General features: G+C 38.9%; 1 protein-coding gene across 3 annotated transcripts in view; it reads right to left on the bottom strand.

The window, feature by feature from the left end:
- nlgn3a (neuroligin 3a) overlaps nucleotides 1-14,208 on the bottom strand; it is a 238,617-nt gene that overhangs the window by 172,432 nt on the left and 51,977 nt on the right. For 2 of the 3 annotated variants that reach the window (XM_056265197.1, XM_056265196.1), the window contains exon 2: nucleotides 6,373-7,035. In XM_056265197.1, coding sequence (XP_056121172.1) covers nucleotides 6,373-6,841 — 469 coding nt within the window. In that variant the 5' untranslated portion in view covers nucleotides 6,842-7,035. Of the gene's footprint in view, nucleotides 1-3,710; nucleotides 3,771-6,372; nucleotides 7,036-14,208 lie in introns of all 3 variants that reach the window. The other variant, XM_056265195.1, reaches the window with a different exon arrangement.

Consider the following 14,208-nt stretch of genomic DNA (forward strand, 5'->3'; position numbering starts at 1 on the left):
TGCAGTGTGACAGAGGAGTGAGGGGCCCACGGGGACTGGTTACCGGGTGGGGAAGCCCTGACTGTGATCCTCAGATCACCCATCCCACACGGCGCAGTAGCTCTCTTCTGGGGTGGGCCAGAAGGGGCGCTAGAGCGGGGCATGGGAATGGGAACTCCACCTTTACGGGAAAGGCGAGTCTCGATCTCAACACCGAGATAGTCATGTTCCCGCAATGAGAACATGAACCATCCACAAAAGTTGCTTCAGCGTGCTGAATGCCCAAACACGTGATGGAACCATTGTGACCGTCAGCTGGGGAGTGGGGACAGGGAACGACCGTATCCAGAAACGCACGGGTGGAATGGCATCTTGAAAAAGACGCAGACACACCCGTGTTGCTCTTTCAGGAAATGGGACTCTCACCAGTGCCAAAGCACACAGGGGAATGACCGCGGCAACACTGACGGGATGATGCAGCCTGTACCAGTGAAGCACTCACTTCTTCGCCCTCTAACCAGCCGTCAAACAAACAAACACAAAGTGATTACTGTTATAACAGCAGCTGAGAGCTCAGAAGCTCGCAATCGCCGTTGCACTCGCGCTGTAGAACCACCAGCACCAAGAGAGCCTTCCAGAAGAGGCACTGACATACTCGCTCGTTGAAAGAATCAACGCTCTTCAGAGACATCGACATGAAGACCGATCTTTTCTGAAGGGAAAGACAAATAGTGCGTGCATCCCCTTCGGTATTTATACCTGCACTGCGGGGCGGAGCACAAGATGCAAATCTCGCATGCCAATGTGCATTGGCTTGTTTTATCAATACTCGAAGATGACAGGCTCCCTAAGCGTGATCCTAATCACGCTTAAGGGAGCCCAAGGGGAACTATTAGCAAAGTGCTGTTCACAGAAATAACATAAGTTCACCTAAATAGTAGTCAAGCCACTAAAAGTGGGTTTTAGAAAACATCTCAAACAACACACATTATTGAACGGAAGAATTAAGTTCTTTAATAAAAATACAAGCTTCACATTTCTGCTTTTAAATCCTCCTGCACACTTTCCCCATAGACCTCTACTGTTAATGCATTACTGTACTATTTGTGTTTGTTTGTTTTAAACTGAGGGGTGAGTTTAAATTGTGGTTATTGGCAACAAGACACAGATGCTGCCTGTACAGCTTAAGTTGTTTTTAAACCCTGAACATTTCTCAATGAAATCCAATGCAATTCAATGGATCGCAAAGAGAATGGATCCCTAAATTTAGCTGATGTCATTATAAATGCTGTTTACTAAGTGCAAGTGTATACATTGTACTGCATGTTTGATGTTGGTATTTTCAAGGTTATAATTATTATTGCTTAGTTATAGGATATTTCTAGATCCCATTATTAAATAACCTGGAATTTGCCTGTTGAAAAATATTTTGCTGTTACAGAGGCATTGTTTTTACCCCAATTAAAACCTACATCTAGATAACATTTCAGTGTTTGCGTTTAGTTCATATTTGTGGCTTCGAGGTAATCTATTATATGCTTCCCTAAACACATGCTACATTTACTGAAACTATATCATCATGGCTGCTGCTTTTAAAAACAATGCATTGATTTTGACATTGATGCAGAGGTTTCTGTGATGACAGACTCCATATTGTATCATCACTCATGTCATTTGATATTACATGTTCTGACACATATCAAGCTGTATGACATCAGTGACTCATATCTTACTGTATGATCCTTTGTGTTATGACATCAGTGTCACAACGCTGAATAAACTAGATGTGCCGTCTATTAAAACATGAGTTCAGCATTACGTAGATAATGTATATAGGTCATTGTCAGGAAACATTATCATTGTGTGTGTCCCCATGACTTACTACATGTATAATTAAGAGTAATAAGTTATAGTAATTAATTATTTTAGAGACTGAACTCTTAGTGTGCAATGGAAAAATAAATGCATTGCATTAAACAATGCATTAAAATGTAGTATTTAAAAAAAAAAAATCTCCCAAAAATATCAGCCAAATTGCATGTTCCATTCATCACTATTACATTTAAATGGCTTGTACTTGTCGAATAATAATAACAACAACAATAATACATATATCTGCAAGCAGTGATTAATAGGCCAAGCACACTCACTTCCAAAATGACTAATTCAAGACATTTGTAAATGATTTTAGGCAAGTGGTTGAAAAATCATATATAAATCACTTGTGATAAGATTTCATTGCTTATCACTTTTGACCAATAGGTGGCACTATCACCGTAACTGACGTGGTCTGGTCAGCGTGGGGTGACAATGACATACACAAAGTTTGGAGTCAATACAGCAAAGCCTTGCAGAGAAACAGCCTCAGATTCAGTTTGGCATCACGCCATCAAATTTGTTGATATGTTAAATGATAACAGTTTTGTCTATCAACACGAAATTCATACATTTTTGCCAGCATGGTCTGAAGATGATCTGAAGTGAATTTTGGTGAAAATCGGACCAACGCTCTAGGACAAGGGTTTCTAAACAGAAGGTGGCAAAACTGGATTTTATAACGATACAGCAAAGCATTCATAAATATAGCATTTTAAGACAAAAATCTCAATGGGCGATGCCCAAAACAACAGAAATAGGAAAATTGGGTATTATTCAACTCTGCACCAAATCTAAAGAGATCAGTGATTTTTGGCCAAACTGCTCAGAAATTATAGGCAAAAATAGCTATTTTTCATATCTCTTGACCAACAGGTGGCACTGAGCCGAACTGTGCAGGTCTCCTCAGGTTATGGTTGCCATAAACACCAAGTTTGGTCTGAACATGCTCAATTGTTGCGGAGATATAGTCTCATGCCCCTTTCGGCGTGCTCCTTGTCGAATCTGTTCGCGACTTCGCGCATTATTCGGGAACGGTTTGACTAATAATCTTGAATGCCATAATTTTTACCAGCATGGACTTAAGACCATTGGCGGCGCTAGAGGGATTGATGTAGAGACTCCAAAATTGGTGTGGTTAATGGTCAGACTCTCTTCTACCTGTGTGCCAAATTTCATAACTTTTTATTCAACCCTGTTCAGCTATGAAACTTTACGTCTTTACGTTAAAAAAAAAGGTAATTTTTGCTTGCAATCTTTAGTGTTTAGTAAGCAATTATGTTGACTGTGTCATGCTCAACAGTCAAGAAGTAATCAAAGCATATAGTCAACATTCTTGTGCTTTGATGGCTTCTTGACTGTTGAGCTGACATGGTGCAAGTATATTTTTTCTATCTTTTTTTTGCAATGATTTTGGCATTTTTTTAGTTTTTAAACATAACAAGGTTAAACATGTGAACACCAAAGGGTTTTGAAAGAGAACTGTCAGCGGTTAATCACACTTGGGGGGCAAGATCAGGTGACAAAATTAATTTAACAATATTAAACCTTTCAAATGAAATGACAAAAATAAATATATAAATAAAAAAATAATTGCACCACTTCATGAGAATGACTTGCATGTCAACTAGTATAACTGGGAGTTGTCTACATTCACATTGTATAGTAATTTGAAATAGCACATATTCACACACACACACAAAAAAACCTATGTTGAAAGAAATATACAGACATTTTTTAACGCTGCTGAGCACACAAGACTGTGTAGTTGACGGAGATATCCCTTGGGAACGAGAGAGGACGTACCAGTCGCTCTCTTCTCTGTATTTGGCTCCAATGTTGGCTTGCTTACATACCTCCTTTTCTACAAATTTTCTTGTTGGGTTTTCTGGCACATTCCTTGGATATTCTTTTGACTGTAAAATGAATAAAAGACTACAAAATAACAGAAGGCTCTGGAAGAAACGTTTGAGGAGAACATGCAACAACGTCACTCCCCCTCCCCACAAGAACAACAAAGAGAACCTGTCCAGAACGTTAGCTGGGGTGCTCTGTCTTTTGGGCAGAAAATATTCCACAAAAGGTGGAATTGATTTGCTGCACCCTGGAACACAGGAAGCCTAGTTTCACATGCACTGCTATATAAGACCCTTTACAAGCACAAGAGAAACTGACTGAACTCTTCCTCATAGCAATCCCTGCACCGCTGCATGAGAAATGCACGGATCTGTTGTACGATGCACCAAATGTGCTTTGAGAATGAGACCGAACAGATGCAGAGAACTGCTGTAAGTGTGCTCTACCACATTTAAGACTATTTTGGTTTTATGACTTGAGTTGTTTTTTAAGTTGTAGCTTTCAATTAGACAGTAGCTCTGTTCCAAAACATAGTGCACTCCTAGACAGCTCATGAAATAAATTTAAGTGAAATATGTATTATTTCCCCCAATACTTGTGCACATTTACATTTACATTACATTACATTTATGCATTTGGCAGATGCTTTTATCCAAAGCGACTTACATTGCATTTCAAGGTACACATTTACATTCTTATCAGTTCTTGCCTTATCAGTTCTTGCCAGTTATCTATCCCTTATTTATGTTAGTATTTTGTCATTAGCTTAGCAGCATGCTAATGTTACACTAACTCTTTCAAAATAAGCCCCTTGTGATGCTGCATTACAGTAAGGATCAGGGAGTGTAACAACCATTTTTACAAATGTCATCCACCCCACTTTTTGGGAGGTATTGCAATCCATATAGCTGTGAGCAGCAGTTATTGGGGTTCAAGCGCTTTAAGGCCTTTAAGCACATGTGTAAATGTTATTATGTTTTATTTCACAAGCCTGTAACCATTAGAGATCAGAGATGGAAAAGAAAATTTACAGCAAATACAAGCAATTTACTAAGGCCATACATGCTTTTTAAAGCTTTTTTTAACAGTTATAGCGCTACCTATGGTCCGATCTCCATAAAAGTTTCCTTGTTTAGAATCATTTCTTGCATGTGATATATGCATGAATATTTCTGCACTGGTTTGGTTCCGATCTGCCGAAAATCCTAGGACTAGTTTGCAAAAGTAGGTTTCAGAAAAAATTCAAGATGGCGGAACATTTTTCATTGGAGATATGTATTTATATAAACACACTTGTGGCTACAACAAACGGTCTAGGAGTTATGAGCACTTTTGCGTTTTTGTTCCCTATTGGCCGATTTGGGTGATATCGTGTCAGTCTCTTCCCAAATTGAGACCTACCATCTGGCCAAGTTTAAAGTCTCCAAGCCTTCTGGTTTGTTCTGCACGATCAGGTTTGTGGTGGAAGATTAATACAAATCCTTAAAATTACAATAGGGTTTCAGCGATTTGTACTTATAATAATAATAGTTAACAAATCTGTCATCTTGCAGCGGTGGATAAATAAACAATACTTAGTAATCCTACTATGGTTAGCACCAATTGAGAAAAACTGTACTGTGACATAGGCATCAATTGACCAATGCTAATTTAAAATGGGCACAGTGGTGTTTTTCAGTGCATGCCCACTTGATTTCAAACTGACACGGTCTTTCCATGCCCTCATAATGAACTTTCCGCATTCATATCAGTCAAACTCACTCTAAAATAGGCATCCTTAGAACACAGCTCGCTAGATTTTGGAACAGAGCTAGTGCTTTTGCTTTCAAATCTGTATGAGTTTGTAAGAAATGCTCTTTGTGCTGGGGTGACAACTTGATCAAAAAATGTGTTTAAAGATCTTAAGTTCCTCAAGAAAGGCTTTGAACATTAACAGAAGAAAGTGGGACAGTAAAGGGTCTTACATGGTTAGGACTGATGCCACAGGCCTCACTCACTCTAAAATAGGCATCCTTAGAACACAGCTCGCTAGGTTTTGGAACAGAGCTAGTGATTTTGCTTTCAAATCTGTATGAGTTTGTAAGAAATGCTCTTTGTGCTGGGGTGACAACTTGATCAAAAAATGTGTTTAAAGATCTTAAGTTCCTCAAGAAAGGCTTTGAACATTAACAGAAGAAAGTGGGACAGTAAAGGGTCTTACATGGTTAGGACTGATGCCACAGGCCTCTTGTGTTCCAGAACATTTTAGCAACTCTACAAAAGCCTTATTCTGGCATCAAGCAAGCTAATCTCAGATCGCTAATCCCCCAGAACAGTCAAGACAGTGAGGAGAGGGAGGTGCACCAAGATCATTACATCCAAACTTCATGTCAGATTAGAATCTGAGCTCTTACATTAAAAAAGATTACTGCTTTCTACTGGCTTTCTTTCTTTCTTTTTGGTTTGCTCTCTTGAACAACACAAAAGAGGAACCCATAACAGTGGCATGGAAGGGAAGAGTTGATGGAAAGACTTCATGGCAGATCAAGTCAAGATGAGGTACGGAAATGGTGTACACAGACACAGCATGCGCCAGACGACAACTCATGCTTCAAACACAACACAGGAAGTGACAGAATGAAATAGCGAGATTTTTTTCTTCGTTATACCCGACACACTCACCATCCTCCGTTGGAACATAGATGTTTAGATACAAACAATCCTCGTTTTGATCTTGTATGTAAGTGGCAACTATATCCAAGTTAAAGGTGAACCAGATTGGCATCATGATCTCCGGAACGGCGTTGTGAATGTTTTGCGGGCACACCGGCGCGAAATGAGTGGCGTTCTTGATCCCTGACCAAGACGAGGGCGGCTCAGGGGGTAGAAAGCGTTTCTCCCCCACCGGCGGGGCGGCGTACGGCACTCCCAGGTACTGGTCCACCGGTCCCAGGATCTCGCTGGGCAACGGAACCCGCGCGCCCCGTAATTTCCCGTACTGCGTGTTCACGGTGGGGTAGTAGCCTTGTCCCCAGACGAGCGTCATACACCAACAAAAAACCCATATCCATAGAGAAACGTTGCGAGCCCTGCCACCGCAGCAGTCCTGCTGGTGCAAAAGGAGCCGGTTTTTGCGCACCGCTAACCACATGGTCCCTTAAAAAGGCCGCTGCTGCTAGATGCCGACGTACGCTGAGAAACTCCTCCAGCACGTGTCTCCTGCCTTCAGACCCTCAAACACAGCCCGATTACTCCTGTCATTGAAGAAAAAATGCATAGACGAGCACTGTTCCCCTCCGGGCGAATCCTCATTCACTGTCCAGTATTCTCGTCAGGTCCTCTCTCCTGCGGGAGAAAAACAAGACAGGAAAACGTTAAATGGGACCATCTTTTTTTCTCTTGGTTTTTCTGTATGCGCATAGAACAGCACACATAAATATGTCAATGTCCCCAATGCATCCAAAAGCCTGCTACATGCAAATAAAAGCTCTGCTGCAGGTTGAGTTAAACATGTCTCACAACTCTTCAGAAACAGGGTTGACGGTCACTGGTTCTCAACTGGTGGATCACAACTAGCTATGTTCAGATGTGATTGTGAACGGTGGGGCAAAAACACTGCTAAATGCTAATAATAAAGTGCAACTGTATAATCCCCCATAGTTATGAAGGCAAAGTAGCAAATACTTCATGTCATGTCAAACTCTGTGTGCCCAATCAAACTCAAGGGGATTTTAGTTCATCAGTCACTTGGTTAACATTAGCCTGTAGCCAAATTAGACAGATGCTAACACACGGACAGAGGCTGCGTCTGTAAAACGCTTCCACTGCAAGAACGATTCAGAGGTATAGGAATGCAACAAGGTGATCGACTTTTGAAGCCATTATTGATGTCAAGTCAAAATGTATTTCTATAGCACATTTAAAAGCAACAGAGTTGCAGTATGTATCCTTCGCTGCCTTTGATATTGCACAATCCTGTGCGTTAATTTCAGTGACAGTTAAGCTAACAAATAAATATGGCGTCTGAAAGTTGCGACTGCATTGTGTAGAAATTATAGATTTTTTTTAACACCTTTTGATTTCATTTCTAGTGATACATTTTATACAAAACTAAGTAGACTATATCAAATGAGAAAAAAAGTCATAAACTATTCTAATAGAATTTAATTTTCTCTAAAGGTTTTTTTTTTTTTTACAAAAACGTAAACTGTTAAAGACAGACCTACCGTAATTTCCCAAGGCTGTTAATTGATAGTCTATGCGTTTGTTTAAGTCATTAATTTGCATTATTTCAACTTATTTTTGTAAAGAATGCTTATATTTTTATTCATTATACTTTTTATACTAATTGTATTTATTATAATTGTATTTTACTTATATTTGATTCATAATAGGCTACTAATATTGATTACATTATACTTATTTTTAATTGTTAATAAAAAAAAACACCTCTCATGATGTTTCTTATTTTTCATCTCTGATTTGCGACACCTAGCAGAATTACAAAAATACAGAAAATTTTGCAAACGCCCCTTTCACGTGTCTCTTCTTACTCAACGCAAACACAACTCGACAACTTTTACGGTGCTTGTAAAGGCATGTCTCAACAGGTAAACAGGCTAATTTCAATGAAAGGTCAAACATATTAGGAAGACTTTTAGCCGTGTTGCTATGTATCATGTGAGTTATAAACCCATCCAATGCATCTGCATTTTTTGACATTGACGTGCCACCCAGCATACCCAGATAAAGAAGTCAACGCTCACCACTGTGTTATTTTAATTACTAGAATGACCTTATTATTGTTAAGCTTATGCTGTTCATAGTATTTCAATGTTGGATTTTGAGGGCAGTCTTGTTTCTTTTGTACAGTAAGCTATTTTGGTCCCATGTGTGGTCATCCAGTATAAAATCTAGGTCCTGAAGCCAAACTAGTTGAGAGCCACTCAATCAGTAAATAAAACATACTGTATGCAGGTTTTCCATCAAGCCAAAATAGCAACCTCTCTTTCCAAATTTGACAGAAATGTATTAAAAGCTTTTTCAGGCATAGGTCCTCGTCCCCATCCCTGGAAAGCTAGTGTTTGTAAGTGCCTCGCAGGCGCCTGTGCTAACACTGTAAATGCTAATGATGAGGAGGGTGGTCCCCAGTGGAGAGAAACTCTTCTCTGCTCAGCTATTGATCAATTTTCAATTTTTAAAGCTTAAGACCCTCAGACCTCCATTCCTCGGAGGGCTTGGAATAATAACAAGGAGAAAAGCTGGAGTTTAGTAGCGGATATTGCCTTCCAAAATGACTCTGTAAATGATTTATAATGTATCTAGTGGAGCAGTATCCACCAGACAGAGGCAATATGAATCATCCTGGAGGTGCACTTATCACTCCACAGCTCCTATCCAAACTTGGGCTGATTTGCACAAAGCCTGGCAGGAAGTTCTTCATCCTCCACCTCATCATCCACACACACACACGCACACACACACACTTGCAGCTGCCTGTGGACGGTACAGCCGATCTCCAGAGAGTAGAGAGGAAATAGCCTGCGTAATCTTGCCATACTTTAAACATATTGTTTTTCTCAAAGTCATGACTTGTCCAATTCAGTTACTACTCGAGTGAGAAGTGATTTTCAACAATTGATTTGAGAACTAAACAGGATTGATATTTTTCCCTCCAGCAAGCTTGTTTAAAGGAATACCTCAACCCAACATCAATGAACCATTTTTGAACACTTACAGTAGATATGAAGAGTCAAGACACACTGTGCCTTGTTTATCTATGACGACTGGTGATGATACAAGGGACCTATGATTTCTGTGATGTGGAAAATGCGGACAGAATCACAGAATCCAGTCATAAAAATAGACGTCATAAATACTGTATAAAACGGAAGTGTATGTGGAAAAGAAAGCGTGTAAATATGAAGTCTGTGTTCAATGTATCTATCTATCTATCTATCTATCTATCTATCTATCTATCTATCTATCTATCTATCTATCTATCTATCTATCTATCTATCTATCTATCTATCTATCTATCTATCTATCTATATATTAAGCTGCTATGATCATTCACTCCTGATCGACTACAAAACCCTTCTCTCCATATTAAAGTTCACACATGTCTAAAACAAAACAACCTTTTGGTGCTCGATGTGGTGAAATCAGCTCCCGACACCGGAGGCCCTGTTCCACCTGGTATTTACATGCGTTATTGGTGATCCGAACACAAGTGGTCTGCCGAGACGCATTACCGTTTCCACCTGATATGAACACGCGTTTCAAAAGTGTCTCCCGAGACAACTCGGATTTCATTGAGACCATCCTCTCTTATTTCTTCACACTCCACATCACTTTTGTGGGAGCACCGAGTACATTCAAGGACGCACATATTGGATATTGAATACACAGGAATGGCATCATGGTTATGCTTCTGTATTTTGTAAGAGATCTAATTGTTTGTGTAGCTATTGGGAGTTTCACACCGGTCGGGTCACATGGTACCTGAGTCAGAGATGAATGACAATGCTAACAGATTTAACTGTTGTTTCCAGAAAGCAGATTTATCTTAAGGTCACATAAACCCCAAACTCTTGGTTGATTAACCCACACTTTTCTTTCTTGTGATTATCGGTTCCAAATACGCGGCTCGGAATATGTTCAGTCAATGTGCCATACTTCTTTCTTCTTCTTTTGTTTAATTGTGATTTATATTCTCAGTGCATATCGCCACCAACTGTGCCGCTGTGCAACCATTTTAAATCTTATCTTTAATCAGTTTTAATCAGTTCAACAATGTGTGAGATGAGGATAAAATAAAATAAGTTTGTTTTACATTAAAATAGTAAATATCTAGTTCAGTCATGATCGATCCTTTACATGCAGTCTACAAGCAATCACATCATTACCGCATGGCACAAGCTGATTGGCCTCTGCTGATCCTGCAGCCAATGAGATTGCTCGCTCAACATTTAAATAGTCTGGTTCAGTGTTTGCTGTAAACTTCTCCTGCAGAAGCTTTCAGAGTTCCTCTGAACCCCTCCACCTCCCCAGCTCCACCTGCCTAGATCTGCTGTATGTCTATTCATATCTTACATGCTCACAGCAGCGTGTCTGTGTATCTGTTAGCAGTAGCAGCTTCATACTAGTCTGCCAAGACCAAACACATTAACATTGCTGTATTTAATAACTTGCTAAAACTATTTTGGGAGTTGAAATATAACTATATAATATCTGTTGTGCAAAATATGTCATGCCCACTGGAGCCTCATCATAAAGACACACGTGTTGAATTACTCGGAAGTAAACTAACCCTGGAGTTGAGGTTATCCGCTTGTTTATTCATAAACTTAACCAGAGATGTCACATAACCTGCTTGATGGAATACCCCCCAGGTATTATAGACCTCTAGGACAACTAGTGAGCTAGCCAAAAATTACATTTCTTTAAAATGCAGGTTAACATGATTTGTATTTTATTGTATTTCAAGTCACTTTACTTCAGTGAGAAGACAACTTATGGTATGATGTACTGTAACACAGGTTATTGGAGAATAACGGATTATATGCATTGGTTATATTCATGGAGTTTCTGTTGGAGATTTCATTAGTATTCTTCTGCATTAAACTTTATGGCACACCTCACTTTGGAGACTTGTGAATCTCTGTCCCTGAAGTGTGAATTATGACTGTTATAGGAGTGTGCATTGGGACTCATTGTCAGCAGCCAGTGCACATAACGCTGCATAATACATGGCCACCATCTTAACACCTTCTGAAACAAAAGCGGAATATGCAGAGCTATAAAGACGTCATCAAATATTATCCTAAAACTACAGACAAATATAGCATAATATCACATTTAAAATCACGTTGGGCAAATATAGCATAATATCACATTTAAAATCACGTTGGGAACCATTTGAATTTGAATTAATTTCAATATTTTCCCCAAATCTGTTTTTTATCATTTACATTTTCTGGATTCCATTTTTTTCCCTTCATTTTAATTGTTTAATGGAACATTTTAAAAGTTAAAATAAATATATTTGTAATCAAAAATCAAGTCTAATCAATTAATCATTAATCATGAAACTTAAACAATTTATAAAAAAGTTTGACTTTTTTTGGGACCTATGAAATGTATTTATTGATTGATTGATTGATTGATTCCAATTCGCTGTCATTTCCCCAAAATTCTGTTTTCCGTTTTGATTTTCCTGGATTCCATTTTAATGGTATAGTTAAATTGTAATAATCAAAAAGCAAGTCTAATCAATTTAATTCTAAAAACTGTTTTTTTTTTTTTTTACAATAATAGGGCCTTTTTTTCAAAAATTCTGTGTTGTCCGTTTTAACTTCAGAATTTTTTTAATTTAAAACAAATGTATTATTAACAGTGGTAATCAAATGAAGCCATAACGAATTAACAACATAATTGTAATCAAAATAAATATAATCAAATGAAATTAAACAAGTGCTGCACTGCAGAGGTTTCACCCTCCGGGGACCAAGGTGTTTTTGGGGTCCTTGAGATGTTTTGACATGCCCTGACATTTGTGCTTTTTTCAGTTGCTTATAGACATATTAATGGCACAGGTGGAATTACACTCTATTTAGCACAAACAGGGCTACCATAATATGTGAGCAACATGTATGTTTGTATTTTTGAGAGAATATTGTTTATGCATGGTTATTGAAAAAACAAAAAATTAAAGTTTCTGAAATAAAGCCACAAAAAAATAAAAAAATAAAAACAAATAAAAACACTTACAGTTCAGCTCGCTCCTCGAAGTGAAAATAAACCAGCATTTGTTCTGAGGTAGGTAAATATCCCAGGATTATTCCTCACAGCCGCGCAAGACGACAGTACATTAATCTGACTAAATAAAGTGTGTTTACAGAGTTTATGTGGGCGTTTACACGTCTCAATGTGTTGCTTCAGATCATTAGCGTTTGAATAGCGCGCGCTCTCCGTGGGCGTGTCACATTAGCGGAATAATGAGATGCGAGAACGATAATGAGAACGGCTGACACCTCTCTCTTTTTATATAGATTACATAAACAGAGAACATTTATTTTAGTTTTAAATTAGATAATTTAAAAGTACAAACTTAAATGATCATAAACATATATTGCTCATGTCTGGGTGAATAGTATTAGCTGAGTTTTGTTTAAGTTTAGAGACGTGCTCCAGAAAAAAAGTTCACGGACACGGAGAGGCAGAACGCACACCCTGTTTATTTTCTTTATTTTACAAAAGCACACTATTTTATTTCGATTGTAGGTGGGCACATAAAAAAGTAGACATTTAACAGTTTATTTTTTAATATGTCTTAACTCTGTATGACCAGAAATGATGGAGTAGTTTAAGTCTATTTTTCTGCTATGTGAAAAAAATCTGCTAAAACGCACCGGTGCGTTTGCCGTCCCCAGAGGGTTAATGTTAAAACATATAAGAAAAATGATATGATGATTTCTTAAAAAATAAAGTCTTAATATTACTTTGAGAAGTACATGAAGACTTGCAGACTTCATAGGTTTATTTGATTTCTTTGCTCTTTTAATATTCACAGACACTAGTCCATATGGTGATCTGTGTACAGCCCTACTTTTGATTAAATTCCATTTGTATGGCTGGTTTCCACGATTTCATCCGTGTTTTCCGGCCCTACTGGAAAGTAGGGAAAATGGTGCAGAAAGACCCACAACAAGACAACACTCGCAGCCCATAATAACCCACCTGAAGTGTGCACAGGTTTAGGGAACATAACCTTGTTCCTGGTTCAAATGGACATGTCCTGAGGCTCAAAAACGATCAACTCAACACATGAAGGTGCAGAAGATAACAGGCGACCCTGACCCTGTGTTGTGTGATAACACCACCGGACAATGAGGACGGTATAATAAAACGCCTGAATATGTGAAATAAATGTGGAGGGACTAACAGACACAACATCCCAGTGTGTTTTACATGGTGTGTTTACACCGGCAAAGCAGCAGAGCGATCAGAAGTCATGGGTTTCCAGCGAGAGCTGGTGATTCGAGGAGACGTGAGTGACAGCGACCGTCAAGTTGAGCAGTGTCACTTGCACAAGAGCAGTGACATGATGCCATGACTTTGAACGTCTTTATCCTGGCAACTGTGCCCCGATTCACACTTCCACAACCACTGTCATTCACACAGCAGGGAACATCGCGGTGACACCAAAGTCCTGTTAGAGGATGAGGTTAACAGTCGGGAATCTCTGGAATCTCACTCGCACGGGAGGAAAAAGATGTCCGTCGAATGGGAATCAGTGGTGTTAGTCATCAAATATAGCGTACCTCTTATGTGAACATATTGCTAATGCTAGCAATTCCACATCTGTGCTGCATTAACTGAATTACGAGTAAGTGATTCAGAGCACAGGTTAAAGTCTGTAATTCTACTCAATATGCTTTTACAAAGTTGAGTTTCTCCAAGAATGTGGACCATTATATTACAGTGGCATACAATGGCTGTTCTTCAGTCACACAG

This window comes from Rhinichthys klamathensis, unplaced genomic scaffold, assembly GCF_029890125.1.
Source record: "Rhinichthys klamathensis goyatoka isolate OS25496 unplaced genomic scaffold, OSU_Roscu_1.1 h1tg000230l_1, whole genome shotgun sequence".
Lineage (NCBI taxonomy): Eukaryota > Metazoa > Chordata > Actinopteri > Cypriniformes > Leuciscidae > Rhinichthys > Rhinichthys klamathensis.